This window comes from Erinaceus europaeus, chromosome 11 (genome assembly GCF_950295315.1).
Source record: "Erinaceus europaeus chromosome 11, mEriEur2.1, whole genome shotgun sequence".
NCBI lineage: Eukaryota > Metazoa > Chordata > Mammalia > Eulipotyphla > Erinaceidae > Erinaceus > Erinaceus europaeus.
The window spans coordinates 33,885,956-33,905,852 of record NC_080172.1 but is presented as its reverse complement, the minus strand read 5'-3'; the positions used below and the strand labels follow the sequence as shown (position 1 = coordinate 33,905,852).

The window sequence follows — 19,897 nt, the reverse complement described above, 5'->3', positions numbered from 1 at the left end:
ATATGGGAATGATCTCACTCACAGGCAGAAGTTGAAAAACAAGGTTAGAAGCAAAAACACTTAGCAGAACTTGGACTGCATTTCGTGTATTACACCAAAGTAAAAGACTCTGGGGCAGGTGGGTAGAAGAGTACAGGTCCTAGAACATGATGGCAGAGGACCTAGTGGGGGTTGTATTGTGTGGAAAACAGAAATGTTATGCATGTACAAAACATTGTATTTACTGTCGACTTTAAAATGTTAACCCCAATAAAGAAAGAAAAAAAAATAAAAAGAACATACTCCAGAGGACCATGCACATGATAAGATTTATCTTTTATTAGAGATCTTATATTACACATTCCCAAAAAGATATAAAAATTTTTAAGAGAAAATATCAAAACCTATTGATTCCAAGGTAAGCAACATAATCAAAGTGAAAGCAAAGATATTTTTTTCAGACAATGAAATGTGAAAACATTTGGGCACAAGTACAACAGAGACGTGGGAAGGCAATTACAATGTTTTACAACACATTCACAACATTTAATTTTAATCGGTATTTGTAGAAAAAGAAGGATGTTGAGTTCTCAAACACTGCAGTTATAACCTCCAATTAAAATTTTGGGAAAAAAGAGAAAAAGTCATTAATTGCTTGGTCAACAGAAACATCTGTGATAATGTAGTAAAACCTAAGGAAATGGATATGCAAAGAGATCACAACTGAAGTATATAGTTTTTAGTGTGTGCTGGAGACAACTAAATTATTTAAAAAGTTCTTGACCACAACCCAAAGCAAAAGCATACTTTCTTCATTTCCCTGATGATTTATTCTAAAACAAACAAACAAACAAACAAAAAACCAAAAAACAAGCAGAAACTTGCTGGTTAAGGAGAATTTCTGCTTTACCTGTGAACAGTTGGTGGCAACATACATTGAATAAGACCCCAACTGGTACAGGACAGATCCATCTCAAACAACCAGAAGTGGCAAAACCACAGTTATTGCATCAAATATTTTTTTCTACTGATCAGAATTTCTAGAACGATTAAGCACACCTACTTCACCACAGACCAGGGAACTCCCAGAGGCAGGTTTTACATTTAAGAAGCAATGAAAATACTGATTTTATTCCTGGGATTTGCTTCTGGCAATCCTAACATCTGTAATGTCCACAAAAAGGAAATTCCCCTCCCCTCTCTTTTTAGTTGTTCATCTTCCCCCAAAGGAGGAAAGAAACTTACAGTACTTGTTTATTGCATGAAATTATTCCCTTGTAATATCTTTATCAACACTGGTATTGATTCCTTAGTTATTAAAGGCAAAAGAAGTTACTGAATTTAACATAACAATAATTTTAGGTGCTGTAACATGACTGAAAATCCAGATGATAATCAGACTACCTAATGAAATAGAAATTAGGGTTTCATTTCTATATGTATCTTTTCTAAGTATTAAAAGAGATTGAATGACAAAAGGTGAATGGAAGTTTAAAGTCAGATAATATTAATTCTTATTAGTTAACACAGAATTTTCAAAAGTGTACATACTAAAAAAAAATCCACTTTCTGGTAAAACTGAATATTCTAAAGGAAGTTAATGGTGCTCTTACATTAACATCAAATTAAAAATCCCAAATAAAAGTTAACAGAAGTATTATGATGGTAAATGGGTTTAGAACTTCACTTTGAAGCTAGCACATAAAGTTTGGAATTCACTGATGAACACATCCTTTAACAAGATAACTTATGGTGAATTACTCAGAAGTGAGTTTAATAACAGGGTCTACTTTAAAGCATTCTCTCTTCGATATGGTTAACTCCTGTGACATGGAAACAAGATGGGGATTTTGAAAGTTACAAAATCCTTGCTTCAAGTTGCAGTCTCCTTGGCAGCAGCATATTTAATTAGCAATATTTTTCTTTCTTGTTTTGTTTTCTGACATCTCAGTACATTCAAAAAGTCAAAATGTTTAGAGTAACATCACTACAAATTTAATGAAACAGATCAGAATGTGGCCAGTATTGTCAGGCAAAAATTATACAATTTATGTCATAGAAAGTACTTGATCCCTTGCCCTCCCCACAACCCACCCCCCTTCCCCAAATAGTAATACAGACACCAAAAGATTTAACAAGACGTATAAAAAAAATAAGGCACATTTATCTTGATATGATAATTTTAAAATAGAAACCCCTTTCTCAGGACATCAGTATTCAAATGAGCTGGGTAAAAAAGACACCTTCTGGTACCTAAAATAGGTTACGGTACCTATGGAATTGCTTTATCTATTTTAGTGACAATGGAATAAATTGCACCTATCCCACATTGCCAAGTAATGAAAATATGCCTCTTTTTCTGCTCTTGTATGATTGAAAACCTGGTATTTCTGGAAATACTTACAAAGGGCAGTAAGGAAAGGGTCAAGTGGTGTAATAGAAAAAAGTGTGAAAGTCAACTATATATATATAAAATGGTTGATGGATTGCACTTCTCCACATATGTTAACACACAATTTTTATCTTATAGGTATGAATGATTGCAACTATTTTGGCCATTAGCTATTACCCACCAGATTTTTATTCCATTTTGGTAACAATTGGGTATTTTTGTAAAACAAAGGATATGAATAACTACAACAATCTCTTTACAACCCCTCAAACAGATATTAGTTAGCATTTAACCTGAGAAACTATCTGCTGAAAGGTTGTCTTTACACATTTCTTCATTTGTTGCCTCAATTCTTATTGATGGTGTAAGTTCATGAAAAGAACTTCAAAGGTCTACAGCATGGCTTTTTTTTTTTTTAAACTTATACTGGTTGAAGACAAAAAAAATCACAGAATTTATGTTGTCACAGTAGCTAGAAGCTGGATAATGTGCTTCTTTATTGCACGTCAAACCAAGAAGTGTATAAAAGCTACTAATGTTTCCCAACCCATATGTGAGAACCACCTTCACCTTAACTGGATTCGAAATGTGCTGATTTCCATAGGACTCAAGTTGACTTCACTGACATTTCGGGCATCTGGAGGCAAATGCATCAAGGATAATGATGAAGGTATGAAACTTCCAACAGTGAACTTGTTAAAAAGTTTTTGTACTGATATCTAAAAAAAAAAAAAGATAAAATTGCATATTTAGGTCAACTTTTAAGTGGTAGTTATAAAGAAGAAAAAAAAAGAAGGGAGGGTGATGAAATATACTGAAAACATCCTTGAACAAGACATAGAGAACTAGTAATGATGTTTCTGTTTCTGTATAGTTTGAGAGCTGAATATGTGCAGGGTTCATTTTTTTCTTTCCCAATAAAAGAGAACATCATGAGCTAACACTTAAGAAGATACATTTCTTTTCTTTTTTTTTTTTTTTTGCCAACACTTACCTAATGGTGGTTTTCCACCTTTTTTTTCCTTTCCTTGTTCCATCAGAGCCAAGATACAGGTGATTTCCATTTACAGGAGGAGGAGGAGGTTGTATAGAAAAACAATACCATTACTCTTGCTAGACTATACTAGTATGTCTCCCTGGGATGCAAAGTCTCTTTAAGACTCAGTGCCTAGGTATCTCACTACAAATGTTCCTACCTATATATACACACACCCGATGATCAATAGTAAGCTTGCAATAACACAACAAAGAGATCAGTGTTATTTCAGTACCAACTTCCATGAAGTGTGAGTTAAAACCAAACTGAAGCTTATATATCTCTAAGTAGTCTTAGCTACCTCCATGCCCTATCCCATTTTCTTTTTTTTTTAGATCTTATGTGCAAGCTAATTTGCAGAGTTGGGACTGAATTACTTGCATCTGGTCTCCAGCTTGTCTCTAAGGTTTTGGAGATGACCAAGGTTAGCCAATACCTCTCTTTGTGTCAAAACCGGTAGTTGTCTTCCTTCCAAAGAGAGGGCTGGTAGAACTACCAGCAACACTAACTTAAAGAGAAATAAAATGAGTAGTAATTAAGCAGGAATTTCTTGACTTGTAGTGTGAACTTATTTGCAAATCTGGCTTAATAGAAAGATCGAGATCTACATTTCACCAGAGGGTAATAGCTTTTTGGAGGAAGTAGAGCAGCCTGGGTGGGGAGAGGGGGTCAGATCGAATCATTCTATTGGTCACCCTCTCCTCACTTTGGTTATTTTATAATAACCAAGTAACTTGTCTTGGCCCCTGTAGGACTGGGTTTTCGGTCACCAAACTAGATCATACACTAGCTTGTTCAGGGAAGGAGGGAACTGGAAGGGGTAGACACTTTGGAGGTCGGCAATGGGAGGCCCACAAATCAACGAAAGAGCACTGTCTAAATATTTGTGTGTTAGCCGTGTATTTGATGTCAATAAGGTAGAGAAGACTGAAGGCTGAGAAAGTGCTATCTTAGGAGGGAAAGATGAACTAATTCACAACTGAGGGGCGAGAGAGACAATGAGACACATCTTATGGTCAGGATCATTCGCAGAAAGGCTTTCAAAGCCCATAAGCTCACCTTCCCCTGGGATGTGGAACAGAACAGCCCTGTGTCTCTGCTGGAGAAGCGGCAATCAAACCCTTTCCTGTGGAGGATCAAGGCTGCCTCATCAGAATGTTTGCCATCCTGCAAATGAGCAGAAAACCAGCTGATCCCAGTGACATTAAGGCATATATTGTCATAATTACATACTCCACTGACTTGATGTCAGAATCCCTACACCACCAAATCAGTTTTTTTGCTTAGCAATGAAGTCAGTACATTCATTCCCTCTCTCGCTCCACATTCACTGTACCTTCGCCCTAATATATATATATATCCCACTCCTTACCACAAGGAGTCAGGAGACACCCTGTGAAGCCACCTATTGCCCTTGTTGTCGCCACACCTCCTGAGCACCTGTATTTCCTTTTGTCCACAATCTACCTACCGTTTTATAAGTTTCTTGAAATAAATAATTTCATTTTATTTTTAACATGTACACTGGCTGACTAAACTATGCAAATTTAGTTCTTATTTGGTCACTGCATGAGGTATTACCCACTTTAAAACTGAAATATGCACTTTTACTGAACATTAATTTTTGTTAATGACACTGCCGTTTTTAGTCTTTAATGTAATGTTTCATTATTTTTATACAGTAGACATTAACTGCACTAGTTATGCTTTTAACTTGCTAGGTTAACCATATTTATGTTTGATATATCACTTAAATTACATTACAGAAGTTTCTTTTTGTGTGTGTAGTTAAAAATACAGGTATGACAAGTCAGCTACAGCATCAGTATATACTTTGTGTAACAAATTTTGTTTTGCATCCATTTAAGTAATGATGGCATGAGCAGTTCAGGTCTTTGGCTATTTTACACTACAATTATTTTTAGTAAGTTTTGTCTTTCTTAACATGGGAAGATGTTTATGATAAAAGATCATTAAAATTATCAGACAATAAACACACATCTGTTCAGACAAGAGTCCTGTGCTGCTCGACGAACTTAAATTGTAATGAAAATTATCTCTTTTAGAGAACCCAATGGGGGTTGTATTGTTATGTGGAAAACTGAGAAATGTTATGCATGTGCAAACTACTGTATTCACTGTCAAATGTAAAGCATTAATCCCCCAATAAAGAAAACAAAAAGTAAAAAATTATCTCTTTTTCTTTTCTGTGGCCAAAGATGTAACTGTAAGTTCTGGGTCATCCTCACTATGGGACATAATTTTTTAATGTGCTGTGGAGATATATTTTCTGAATAGCTGCCAGAATTCCCACCACTGATTTGATTTTAATGTGCCTGAACAATTTAAAGCTGTCCTCACCTCAGATTCTTGGCCAGAATAACCTGTTTTATAGCATTTCACACTGATATTTTTGTGCTACTGTTAAGATTTTGTTCGAGGGAAGAGAAAACAGTCACTTAAGCAAATCTGAGTCATCATAGGACAACATGATACTTATAGCAAGCTTAAATCATATGACAAAGATTCCTGATAATTTTGTTTTAAAATAGTACATGAAATCCACCATTTAGTTCTTCAGAAAAAATAACACAAATCATTATCACATTTTAGCAGCAAAGTCCTGGAATAGTCATTTACTCTTCCTTAGGCAACTATTTTCTTGTCTGTTAAACATACAGTAATGCATGTCTGTTTCCTTCATGGAGCCATTGTATAGGTTAAGTCACTGACAATATGTATGGTAATTTATTTGTTGAAAAGAAAGAACTATTGCAGAATATGGAAATTAGTGTTTCAGAATCTTGGATGAGTCAGAGAGACTGAGATTTGGTTCTTCGTTCTAATTTCTACTAACTGCTAATTTTAGTAAGAGTGGGGTTTCCTTTACCATAAAATGGAAATGAAATGAAGTAGCCTAATGTAGATTTAACACAATGCTTGGACCACAAGAAGTCTGTAGTATACATCAGCTTTTATTTCTGTCATATATATATATATATATATATATATATATATATATATATATATATATTCCATCAATTAAGTATTCTTAACTTTTTAAAATAATAGCTGTAGATCAAACAGTACTCTTAAGTTGTTCTTTATAAATTGTCCTTTATAGCTAGGAAATCTGAAAACCTCCTAATTAATATGTCTACAGTTAAAGATAAAAGTCACAAAAAAGTACCAATACAGACTTCCCTGATTGTACTATTAATGATACTATTTTTATAGTCTTTTTTATATTTATTACCTTTTGTTGCCCTTGTTTTTTACTGTTGCAGTTACTATTGTTGTTGTTGTATAGGACAGAGAGAAATGGAGAGAGGAGGGGAAGATAAAGAGGGGGAAAGAAAGATAGACACTCGCAGACCTGCCTCACAGCCTGTGAATTGACTCCCCTGCAGGAGGGGAGCCGGAGGCTCGAACCGGGATCCTTATGCCCGTCCTTGCACTTTGCGCCACCTGCGCTTAACCCGCTGCGCTACCGCCTGACTCCCTAATGATACTATTTTAAAAGCACTTATCATAATTAAACTAAGGCAACTGGCCATGTCAACTCAGTAGACCATTTTTACAAACCAACTTGATAGCAGGTATTGCTAAAATTCCGCCAGTGCATTTGCTCTTGGAATGATGAATAAGACCTTTAATAGATTAAAGGTAATAAAAAAGTGGGAAGGGAAACCACTTTGGAATTCTGCCACAGAATTCTATAAAATATTTAAATAGATGGTATACAAAAGTGGAGGCCAAAACTATAAAAATTAATTTTCAGTAATGGTAATTTCCACTTTCTCTAAAAGTGCAACATGTTTGCGAGGACTAGAATACCAGCTGAAATAGCAATAACCTTGTCTAAGTTTTTAAAAATTAAATATTCATGAAAGTATCAGTTTTCAAGCAAAAATACCTGAGGCAAAGCAGCAGTTTTTCAATTTCAAAGTCTATCTAGACATTTTATTTCCAGAAAAACTGTTTTTCAAAGTAGAGAAACTGTGAACTTAAGTTGAATATGCATGTAAGGAAAACAGACACCCTCAAGTAGTCACAATCATGCTCTAGGAGAGTAAACAGATTTCTGAACGTCCTGTTTTTACATTCATTAATGCATTAGCGATATCAGGACCTCAGAGAAGATGGGGAGGGTGTGGGGAAGAAAATTTACAAATTGAAAGTTGTACCAAAATCACCAAAGTTAGGTGAGTTTCAAACTAAGGATCCCTGTAAAAACAGTTCAGACCATAATAGCCTGAATTCCTGCAGCAAGGAGTTGAGGGATTCTAAAACCACACAGGCCAAACCTATCACAGAACTTATTTTAAAAGATAAACCAATGCAGAGCTTCTAGGCTAGGTGAGGCTCCTGGGGCATCTTCATCAATTGGGCAGAGCATGGGACAGAGGATTTGGCTTACAGGAGGAAGTCATGGACAACTACCAAATGGTTGTCTCACATATGGAATATAGAGAACTAAAGCAAATGCATTTGCAAAAAAAATACATAATTATATCTGTATCTCGATCTCTTTTTATCTAGACTATTTCTTATACCCTGTGAGAACTATGATGGCTATGGGGGGAGTGGGTGGTGGGGACACAGGAAATGGTGGGAAGTGTGGTGACTTACATGCAGCAAGTGGAGTACGAATATAGCCCTGAAATCTGCTAGTTGTGTCCAACATCTTCAATCACCAATACTTCTTTTAAAAGAGTTAAAGGAGGCTTGAATTATATGCCTTTGAGCATATCCCTCAACTTCTAAAAGTTCAGCAAGTAGGTGAGAATGCTGACATGCTCATGTGTATCATGTGCTAATCTCAGTGACAGTAAAAAGTAGCTTGAGCTAGCTCTTACTGAGCACTTGTTGTGTGCCAGACCTTGTGCAGAATGCTTTCATGGAAAAAAAAAAAGCTTTCATGAATTAACACATTTTATCTAACAAAAACATCTGAAGTAGTGGAGGTGAGACACAAGACTGTGTTACTGTGTTATGAGGGGCAGGAATATCTCTATCACAAAGCATTGCCATTCATACCCCAATAGTAATTATCACTAACAACCTGATATTAGTCAGTCACAATATTTCCCTACTAGTGATTGGTACGTCCTTCTGCAGGTATTCTATTATTTTGCAGACAAGATAAAAAAAAGTTAAAATTAGGGGCCAGGTGGTGGTGTACCTGGTTGAGTGTACCTATTACAGTGTGCAAGGTCCCAGGTTCAAGCCCCCAGTCCCCACCTGTAGGAGGAAAGCTTTGCGAGTGGTGAAGCAGGGCTGCAGGTGTCTCTCTGTCTCTCTCCCTATCACTTCCTACCTTCTTGATTTCTGGCTGTCTCTATCCAATAAATAAAGATAATAAAAAAAATTTAGAATGTTAAAATTAGTGTATTCCCCAACATTTTCAGAAACAATGCTCCCATTTTTTTTTTTTTTTGGTTGGTAGAGTTGACCCAGGTTAACTTCTTCACTGAAACAGAGACAGACACCACAGCAGTGTAGCTTCCCAGAGTGTGAAAACAAGTCTTTGTGGCACTGGGGCTCAAACCTGGGCTGTGTGTATGAAAAGACACATGTCCCACCTGGTGAGCTCTGAGACCCTATTGTTCGCCTTTGAACTTTTGCAAGAGGCAGTGTAATGTTCTGAAGAGGGCTCTGGAGTCAAACATGCACCATCATTTAATGACTGTGTGTCCAAGAAATTTACCTATTATCTCTAAGTAAAAGAAAAGTAATAGAAAAGAAAGATTTCATCTTTCATCAGCTGAGTTACAAATATGTCTCACCTTTTCTGAGTGCTAAATAAAGGATTTAGCATAAGGTTGTGCACAGAAACAATGTTAAGTATACTGTTTTGAAAAACTTGAGGAAGAAACTGTAAAGTCTATTGAGAAATACAAGTCAAAGTGACCCGAAGATTTTTGACAGTAAGCTTCAACCTTCTTCAAACATGAAAAAGTGGGTGGTCATTTTTATGCCATTAGAAGTAGTCATCACAAGTGCTTACTTATCGTGGGACTATCACAGTTGAGAACCTTTAATCATTAAGCAGTAGGTGCTTACTGTGGGCCAGATGCTGTTCTAAATGTTTTACAAACATTAACTCACTTAATCTTCAAGCATCTCTATGGTGGGTACTCTTAACAATGCCATGTTACTAATGAGGGAACTGGGACTAAGAGAATTAAGTGAGATCTGTTTTAACACACTCAGCCAGGAAGTGGAGAGAATATACTCAACTAGGCATTTTGACTCCAAAGTCTCTGCTTTTAACAGGTTTGTTACTTTTGCTCTAGTTAAGGATCAGTGTAGATACCAACTAAGACGGGGGCAAGAAGAGAACTGATCTTCATGTAATATAAATAAGAAAATGTTATAAACTAAAGATCACCTTAGTGTTTGAAATGAAAATACTTAATTCAAGATCCCAGCAAAGTCAACTATAATATTTTGAAATGTATACTGACTCAGGCAGTAAGGTTTTGAAATTGTAGTTTCTATACATCTACAATCTACCTAACACAGCCATCCATTTTTTTTTTTTTTTAATTTGAGCAGTTTAGCTCATCTTCGGCTATTTGATGGTGCTGGGGAAGGGTTTGAACCTGGAACACTTCATTTTAAACAGACTGAAAATCCCATTTTAAACAAGGCTTAAGATCACTCTGAAAATTACACACATGACAGTCTCTCCTAAGAAAGACACACATTCTTCTACCTAAGAGGATGAGAAAACAATCATAAAAGCTGAGTTATTCTTTCCCCACACCAAAATTCTGATCTGCTAATTAATAAAGCATGACATATATATCAGTAAACTTCTGAAAATTTGAAAACATAAATGCACACACTGTTTTTCCAAAGCAGAGAGGGGCTATGACTAAGGTTAGCTTCTCCAAGAAGGCTGTAAACTTAACTTCCCCATAGGAAGTCTGTGGTGAACACAGATTGCATTATGACTAAGTAGCTGGTAGGACTATGTTGCCAACCTACTAAGATTCCTTAAAAATGTCTAACACTCAATTTTTAGTGCACTCTATGACAGTTGGAAAGGCTAGAAAATTACTTACTGGTTTTAAGTCCTGAAACAGGAAATAACTAGTAGAAAATCATTTTTCTAGGGTACTCATTAAAATGTCCAATAACAGTTAATTCTGTTTTGATCAATAAGGTAACATGACAGATAGGAAAGGAAAGTGAATGAATAGTTGTTCTTAGATATGTACAGCAAAGGGACTTTTTTTTTTTTGCCATAATTTTCATCTTTCCAAAAGCCTGGGAGATCAATAAAGCACCAATCATTTCTTATAAGAAAGGCAAAATAAAGTAAAAACTTTACACTGCTTTTCACAGGAAAAGAAGGGTGAGGTGTAAACAAGTGAGTGGAAAAATATCTCATTCAATAAGTGGTGCTGACATTGAAATGATTAACTACTTGCAAGAAACAGTGAAGTACATCAAAATAAATTTTGTAAAGAGCCTGTGGTCCGGGAGGTGGCGCAGTGTATGAAGCATTGGATTCTCAAGAATGAGGTCCATGTGGTCCGGGAGGTGGCGCACTGGTTAGAAAACTAGACTCTCAAGCATGAGGTCCTGAGTCCAATCCCCGCCAGCACCCAGAGTGATGTTTGTCTCTCTCTCTCTCTCTCATCTTTCTCATTAATAAAATAAATAAAATCTTTAAAAAAAAAAAGAATGAGGTCCTGAGTTCAATCTCTGGCAGCACATGTACCAGAGTGATGTCTGGTGTGTTCTCTCTCTCTATCTTTCCCTCATGAATAAATAAAATCTTTAAAAAATTAATTTTGTAAAGATCCAGAAAGCTAGTTCACTGGGTAGGGCACATGTCTTGTCATCCATATGGCCCAAGTCCCAGTCTTAGCATTCTGTTGCTGTGTGGAGGGTGTTGAGGCATTGAAGGATGCTCCAGTGCTGTGGTGTCTCCCTCTGTCCTTCTCTTCCTGTCTCTCTGTCTTTTCCTTCCTGTCTACCTGAATGCAAAATATGGCCAGATAGTGAAACTATGTGTGTGGACAAGGCTCCACTGGGGAAAAAACTGTGTGTAGAGAATCAAGCGTTAAATAGAATGTATTGTAGATACAGATAAAAAAATTTAAATGAATTAAGACATTTATCTGCGAAGGCATTTAGCTTTCTCATGCTTCAGCAAAAGGGTAAGATCATAAAGATCATAAAGATAAGATCACCAGCCTGTAGGAATTTATAGGTACAGAATCAATGTGTGTGGAAACTAAGATTATTATCAAGTTGGCTTACACAAACTTTCTTATACATAGAAACTATGCCAAGAAATTCTTTACTTGTACTATCCTATTCAGTCCTAACAACAATCCTATGAATTAAATTCCAGTTTTACAAACAACAGAAAATGAAGGCTTATGTGGATTAAGTAACTTATAGAAGAAGACATATCTAAGCTGTTTCTTTTTTTTTTTAAAAAAAATATTTATTCCTTTTTGTTGCCCTTATTTTATTGTTGTAGTTATTATTGTTGTCATTGTTGTTGGATAGGACAGAGAGAAATAGAGAGAGGAAGAGAAGACAGAGAGGGGGAGAGAAAGATAGTAACATGCAGACCTGCTTCACCATTTGTGAAGTGACTCCCCTGCAGGTGGGGTGCTGGGGGCTTGAACCAGGATCTTTATGCTGGTCCTTGCGCTTTGTGCCACCTACGCTTAACCCGCTGAGCTATTGCCCGACTCCCTAAGCTAAGGTTCTCTTATTCCAGAATTAAAAAAAAAATTAACCAATTATATATCCATTTAAATTGAAACTATTTTATTTACACAAATGTGAAAATTTGAAAATACAACATAGAGCTAAAAATAAACATTTGTATGTATGCGAAAAGCAGTAGAAGAGAGCTAAAAAAGAGACAGCTGAAATATCAGTGTTCACAACATCAAGGCAGAATGGTTTTGTGGAACCTTCCTGAATAACTTAATCAAGGTCCTCTTTCTCCCTAGAAAGCCAGCCTGCCAGGCTGCACCTTTAATTTGAGCTTATAGAACTTAAGCTGCAATACATCTCCCAGAGTATTGCATGTATAAATACCGCACACTAACCGACTGCGCCACTGGAGCTCCCCAGACATTTTTCTAACCGAGAAGTCGCTTCCTTTACTCACCCAATGGTGTGGCTTCACCATCAAGTGCACTTGAGTGCTTGTTTATTACCAAGTCTACAAATATTTAGACAGAAAGACACCTGCAGTCCTGTGTTTCCCCGCCCCCCACCCCATGAAGCTTTCCCCCTGCAGGTGGGAACTAGGGGGCTTGAACCCAAGACCCGGTGCATCATAATGTGTGCACTTAACCAGGTACACCACCACCTGCCCAGTCCCCAGTTTACAAGTCTTTAGAAAAGTTTCTTTGTAATATTTTAACCTCTTGGCAATGCAGAAAAGGAGGGTCATAAAGGAATTTAAGGCTGGGTGTGCAAAGTAGGAGGGTGATTGTTAAATCCCTAGAAAGAGGCTACTAAAATGTGTAGGTTGCAGCATGTTGGGAGGTTTTTTTTTTTATATTTATTCATTCCCTTTTGTTGCTCTTGTTGTTTTATTGTTGTCATTATTACTGTTGTCGTCATTGTTGGATAGGACATAGAGAAATGGAGAGAAGAGGGGGAAGACAGAGAGGGGATAGAAAGACAGACACCTGCAGACCTGTTTCACCGCTTGTGAAGCGATTCCTTGCAGGTGAAGAGCCAGGGGCTCGAAGCAGGATCCTTATGCTGGTCCACATATGCTTTGCGCCACCTGTGCTTAACCCGCTGCACTACCACCTGACTCCCGGGAAGTGAGTTTTAAATGAGTTTTGCTTCCCTCTTTATGTGAATACAAATACATGACAAACACCCCCCCCCAAAAAAAAAAAAAAGGAGAACCAGATGTAAAGTAGAAAGATATTCTTACATAACATATATTAACTAGACTTCCAAGATAGGTCACGTGGCAAGGCCCTACTTTGCCATACAGGTTGCTCTAAGTCACCCTGCCCCCCACACTTCCCCCACACTGTTCTCCTTCTGTATCTCTCTATTTGTAAAAGCCCTCCTGCCCTGGTGAAACTACAACATATCAAAACAAACCAAATAAGCAAAACAAACCACTGACAAAAATAGATTAATCTACTTACAACATTTTTTTTAAAACTTAGGATACTGAAAACAGATCTAATAACTTTTAAAATGTCAATTACTAACTTCTGAAACCATGTAAAGCATTCGGATTCAGAAAATCTGTAGTCAAATTGTCATTAACTGTTGAATAATTTTATTTCAACTGTTCAATTTTTCTTTTTTAAAAAATATTTATTTTCCCTTTTTGTTGCCCTTGTTTTTTTTATTGTTATAGTTATTATTGCTGTTGTAATTGATATTGTCATTTAGTTAGGACAGAGAAATGGAGAGAGGAAGGGAAGACAAGAGAGGGGCAGAGAAATATAGACATCTGCAGACCTGCTTCACCACCTGTGAAGGGACTCCTCTGCAGGTGGGGAGCCAGGGGGCTCGAACCGGGATCCTTATGCCGGTCCTTGCTCTTTGCGCCACATATGCTTAACTCACTGTGCTACTGCCAGACTCCCCTGTTCAATTTTTCTAAGCCTTACTTTCCCAACTTAATAAATGGAGTTATTTCTATTTCTAGAACTATGTGGAGAGTTTCAAATGTTACTAACTTTATATGCTCTACTTCAGACCTACAAAATCAGAATCTTGGAAATGGAAATTTCTGTGATGGACTTAGGTAGGTACTATGAATCTGAGATAGGACTGGAAGACAGAAATGTTGAACCACTTCAATGGGTTAGGATACATTCAGTTAACACCTTGCCACTTGCACTGTTGATTGAACTCATGACTTCTTTCACCATAAAGAGTCAGGAAGACCAGCTGGGGTTTAGAACTGAGAAACATTAATACAGTGGCCTGGGAGGAGAGAGGCAGGTGGAGGTGGGGTGAATAGCACCCTTCACACTGATGAAGGACGTCAGGTAGGAAAGAAGATGTGACACTTACAACAGGTGTTTCTTAAAAACATGCTCTGAAAATAAGATAGGATTTAGGAAAATGCTTACTTAGATGTCTGATCTTGTTTGGAATCTAACCCCTTTGCTGATAATGTTTTTTTATTTGTTTAGGCTAGAGACAAAGAAATTGAGAGGGAAGGAGGAGATAGAGGGGGATGGTGGGGAGGGGGAGAAAGAGAGAAAGAGAGAGAGAAAGGCAGACAGAAGATGTAGCACTGCTTCACCACTTGTGAAGCTTCCTCTCCTGCAGTTGGGGAATGGGTGCTTAAACTCCAGTCCTTACACACTGTAACATACATACTCTATCTGGTGTGCCACCCAGGCGACATTGTTTCAGTGGAAAAAACAAACTGTAATCTTCAAGTGGAAAACTGATTAACGTATGCTGAGAGATGCTAGCATAAAAAAACAGGAACAAAATCTAAAATGTTTAGGTCTGACTTCTGGAATTATTTTTTTCTTTTTTGTCTTTCTTATAGTATGATATAGAATTATACTTGATATAGAATTATACTTGAAACCTAAATGCCAAGCTTTCATTGAATCAGTACCTAAATCAACTTCTTAGTGATTATCTTTCTCTAGTTAGTAATCAGATAGATAGCAATTTTTTTCAATAGGTAGAGAGAAATTGAGAAGGGAGGGAGACATAGGGAAATAGAAAGATAAGACACCTGCAGACCTGCTTCACCCCTTGTGAAGCATCCCTCCCCCACAGGTGGGGATTAGGGGCTGGAGCCTAGGTCCTTGCACATAGTACTATGTATGCTTAACAGGCTATGCCACCACCCAACCCCCAAGAGAGCAATTCTTTAAAGAGATTTTAAATGGACCAATCAATCCCCTTAGACTACTAAACAACTTTAAAATAATCATTAGATATATGTGCTAAGAGTCAAAAGTTAATGAAACACTAGTTCATTGATATAATAAAAAAATAGCCCAGATATTTAGATATGATCAGGAATCAGCATGGTAGCTATATCCTAGGCATCAATATCTGGGTTTTTATTCTTCCTGGTCAAATCTAGACATAGTGAAATTGCTCTCTCTATCCTCTGTTGAAGCCCTAAACTGCACTTGAGTTGACACTGTAAAGCATTATCAAGATAAAGACATGTTCACTCAGCATTTCTAAGTCCTAAGGGTTGCTGCAGCACTATTTCATCTGTTTCTCATCATCAACCTAAAGCAGGCCTATCTGGTACCAGTGCCATTTGCTAAGTGGTTGCTAAGTAAGCACACCCTCAGTCACAGGCAGTAAAGGTGGTGCACCTGTTCAAAGGCAAAGAGCAAAGGGATGCCAGGTGGGAAGTGAACAGAGGTAGAATGCAGAGGGTCTGAAACGAAGGCAGTGGGATTTTAATCCAAGAAGTGGTTAGCTTTATTAAACAGGAAGAGAACTAGCAGCAGGAAGAAGGAAAAGGACTGATGTATACTATGAAAAGTGTAGAAAAAGACCTGGGCCGTAGCACCTGGTTAAGTGCACAGGTTACTGTGCACAAGGACCCAGGTTTGAGCCCCTGTTCCCCACCTGCAGGGGGGTTTGCATCACAAATGGTGAGGCAGGTCTGGTGTCTGTCTTTTATCTCTCTCCTTTTATCTTCCCTCTCATTTTCCCTCTGCCTTCTAAAGTACAATAGAAGGAAAAGAAAAATGGAAAAGAAAAAAAAAAAAAAGAAAGAAAAACTGACCACCAGGAGCAGTAGATTTGTAGTGCTGGCAGTCATCCCAGCCCCAGCAAAAACCCTGGAGGCAAACAAACAAAAAAAAAAAAGGGAGGAAGAAAAAAAATAAAAGAAAAATTAGAAAGCTGTTCCAGTGTCTGCTCTCTGGAAAAAAAAAAAGATCTGCAAAACAAGTGTCAGGCTTGGATGGTAAAGGCTAGTAAATCAGTAGTACTAGCTAGCTGCAGTTGTTTTCAGAAAATAATCATTTTCAAAAAATTTTGGGAAGAAGTCATCCAGAAGGGACGCTAAAGAACTGTAGTCACCATGTACCACTGGAACTCTTGAATCAAGTCACCTTCATGTCAAGAGGCATGATCTTCATAGGAAGAGTATAAGGTAAGAAAAATCACTCATTATCAAATGAGTCTTCTGACACATACTGACATACACAAAGGTCTCTAGTATTTGCTTGTATTCATCACTACAAGCCCATATTTATATTTATGGGACACATTTTTATTTCTTCAAAGCCCATGATTAAATCCAAAACAGACACTTATAATGCTTTACAGAACTGATAAACCCTTCTGTGTCCTTCAGTGCTAGAATTCTCCCTCATAGGCATATCACAATTTACAGAATCGTATTTTAAAAAGAAGAAAACAGCACACACTTTCTGAAGCACTTTCAGGTACCAGGTCCCATTTTATCCTTATAACAGCTCTGCAAAGTACGAGCTGGTTTTCATGTCCCCTGTTTTTAGACAGCTAATTGACTTGACAGAGTTCACATTGCTAGTCCAGGGCCAAAGCAGAAAAACTAAGTCTTCTCAAAAGGCTATCCCTTTCCTCCCACCTCAGGAGTGACCATAGAACTAGGTCATCACTGCTTTTCATTCCCTTGGCCCTTTTGAATTCTGTTCTCATCTCTAGGATTTTAACTCCACCCACGTCAAAATGTCTCAGAAATCCCAACCTCCTTCCTTGGCTCAAACTCACATCTCCAGTTCCTCACAGAGCTCTTCTTTCTAGATAGTCCCAGGAGCAACTCGGAATCACCCTTAGGCAATATATATTACATATTATTATATAAATATATATACATATATATTTTTTTACAGAGGCACACATTCCTTATCTTGGATATATAACTTGAAAAGTTTTATATCCCCAAATTTGTAGGAATTTATTTGATATTTGGTTTGCTTTTGATTTCTGCGCTTAAACCAAATACATTTCTCCTCTTACACTGTCTTCAAGCATGAGCTTTCTCTTTAAATACTCAGACCTTTTTTTTTTTTCTTTACTCAGACAATTATTATTAGTTATTCCTGGGGGCTGGGCGGTAGCCCAGTGGGTTAAGCACACATAGCACAAAGCAAAAGGACCGGCATATGGATCTTGGTTCGAGCCCCCGGCTCCCCACCTGCAGGGCAGTCGCTTCACAGGTGGTGAAGTAGGTCTGCAGGTATCTATCTTTCTCTCCCCTCTCTCCATTTCTCTCTGTCCTATTAAACAACAACGGGATCAATAACAACAATAACCACAACAACGATAAAACAACAATAAAGCCTCCAGGAACAGTGGATTTGTGGTGCAGGCACCGAGTCCCAGCAATAATCCTGGAGGCAAAAAAAAAAAAAAGATATTCCCCACAGATTCATAACCATTTAATATTTCCAGCTAACTATATATTAATCTGTAATATCAAAATATCTCTAAAGAACTTAAAATCAAGTAAAATGTGCAATTTTTATTCTTTTCTAGTGCAATATAACTTTAAAAGTAGATATATATGTGCACCAAAGTAGTCTTAGAAAATTAAAATTCTATATCTAATAAACCCTTCTTTGTCTTGATCTAACATCTAGTTCTCCTACATCATTGGTTTCTCAAGGCAAAGGATGAGTTGTGATGACTTTCAAGAGAAAGATACAATTGTACAAAGTCAACAGAAATAATTAAGCCATATGTTTTTTATTTCTCTAGTTCCTGAGAAACAGTGGCTAATAAGGTGAAATATAAAATGCCAAAATGCTGATCTGAGGGCCTTGTTCTCCTGACTAATTATGTGACCGGAGGCCAGCTTTAGTTTCCTTATCTGCACAATGACAATCCTATTCCCTGACCTGTAAACCATACAGCGTATTTCTGAGAATAAATTACTAATGGGAAATGCTCTCAACTATATAGTAACAGTAAAAAGAAAGGTATAATGACTTTGCCTAGAGGTGAACCCTTTTAATCATTCCATAAAGTACAGTAAAACTTACAGTAGTTTTTCTTTGTCCCCCATTTCCTTATCCTAAATCTGCTCTACAAAATATTTTTTTATAGCTCTATTTGGGAATGTACCTTTGACTGTATTGTCCTCAGATTAACCAGATGGATGTCACATGGCAAAGAGAACCTTAGTGGAGAGAATTCATCCAGAAGATGAAGGGAAGACCCGTGAATGTTTTCTGTCATTGAAAACACTGGATGGTTCAGGAAAGAAGAAGTCATGTGGCTTAGGAGGGAAGGGTAACTAACTGGCTTCTTTTCTTCTTCCTATCAAGAAAACACAAATGCTTTTGAGTTATATATATATATATATATATATTTATCATCACATCAATTGAATTACTAGAGTTTAAACAGAAAAAACAAACAAAGAAATAAAAAAAAAAACACCTGACTATTACATTTTATAAAAACCAGTCAGTACTCAAACATTACATGGGTCTAAAGCAGCTAGGAATATATAATATATAAATATATGTAGCAAGTGGCATGCAAAAATAAATCAATATAATCTTAACCAGTAATGCCAAAGGTATAAAAACAGACACAGGAAACTTCTAACAAGACAGTATAATTTACATAAAAGGGGTCTTGATTACTGTGACATTTGGAGCAAATTTAATTTTGTATTTCATTTTTAAATGTTTATTTCACTGATATCTTCTGATTTTCTTTTGAATATGGGGTTAAAATAAAATGGCTACATATCTATGTGAAAAAAATGAGATATAGAAGATACAGATCTTAAAATTCAGAATGTCAGACTAGCATCAAACACAGAGTATTTGCAAAGAGTGACGAATGTCTTGCCAGCAGCAAACTGGAGTTGTCATTAGAATTCAGACCATGAAAAGAGGGAAAAAGAAAAGGCTGTAGAGGGAAACTGCACTATTAAGATACTGACAAAAAATATTAGGTCTGAAAGAGGTATAAAAAATGTCACCTTTCACATTCCTTTTTTTAAAAAAAGATTAAATAAAGCATCTAACATAATGTTCTTCAACATTACTGAAATTCAATGTACCTTGTAGTACAAGAATAGAGAGGGAATATTTTCAGCAAAACACTTTCAATGTACTCCAAGATCAAAGGACTTCATAATCTAGGTCAGGATTGCTGACAATATCAATTTTGAGTGAATAAAATATAAAGATTCCAACAGAAAGGAAAATACCTGTCTTATCAGATTTGGGAGGCTTGTAGGCCATTCCTGATCAAGAAAGATTCAGAAAAACCTTTTTTGGCTTTATTCTGTGCTCTTGAAGGAAACTCTGCACACTTCAGTGAGTAGGTGGGAACTTTCTAGTGATATACATCTTACTAACACTAATGTGCATCTTTCCCACTCCACCAAACCCAAATCCATTTATGTGATTCTCAATGTTTCTCAAAATTGACTGTATAGCAGAATGGCTTAAGCTTTCAAAGAACACCTCTCTGGGTTTGAACCCAAATTTACAGAACTGAAACCTCTAGGAGTGAGG

General features: G+C 36.9%; 1 protein-coding gene across 1 annotated transcript in view; it reads right to left on the bottom strand.

Moving 5' to 3' along the window:
- Positions 1-296: 296 nt before the first annotated feature.
- The window catches only part of MAN2A1 (mannosidase alpha class 2A member 1), a 232,810-nt gene continuing 213,209 nt past the window's right edge, over positions 297-19,897 (bottom strand). The window contains exons 20-22 of the mRNA XM_007529199.3: positions 18,486-18,680; positions 4,467-4,574; positions 297-3,090 (exon numbers count right to left, since the gene is read on the bottom strand). Of these exons, the coding sequence (XP_007529261.1) occupies positions 2,938-3,090; positions 4,467-4,574; positions 18,486-18,680 (456 nt within the window). The 3' untranslated portion in view covers positions 297-2,937. The remainder of the gene's footprint in view (positions 3,091-4,466; positions 4,575-18,485; positions 18,681-19,897) is intronic.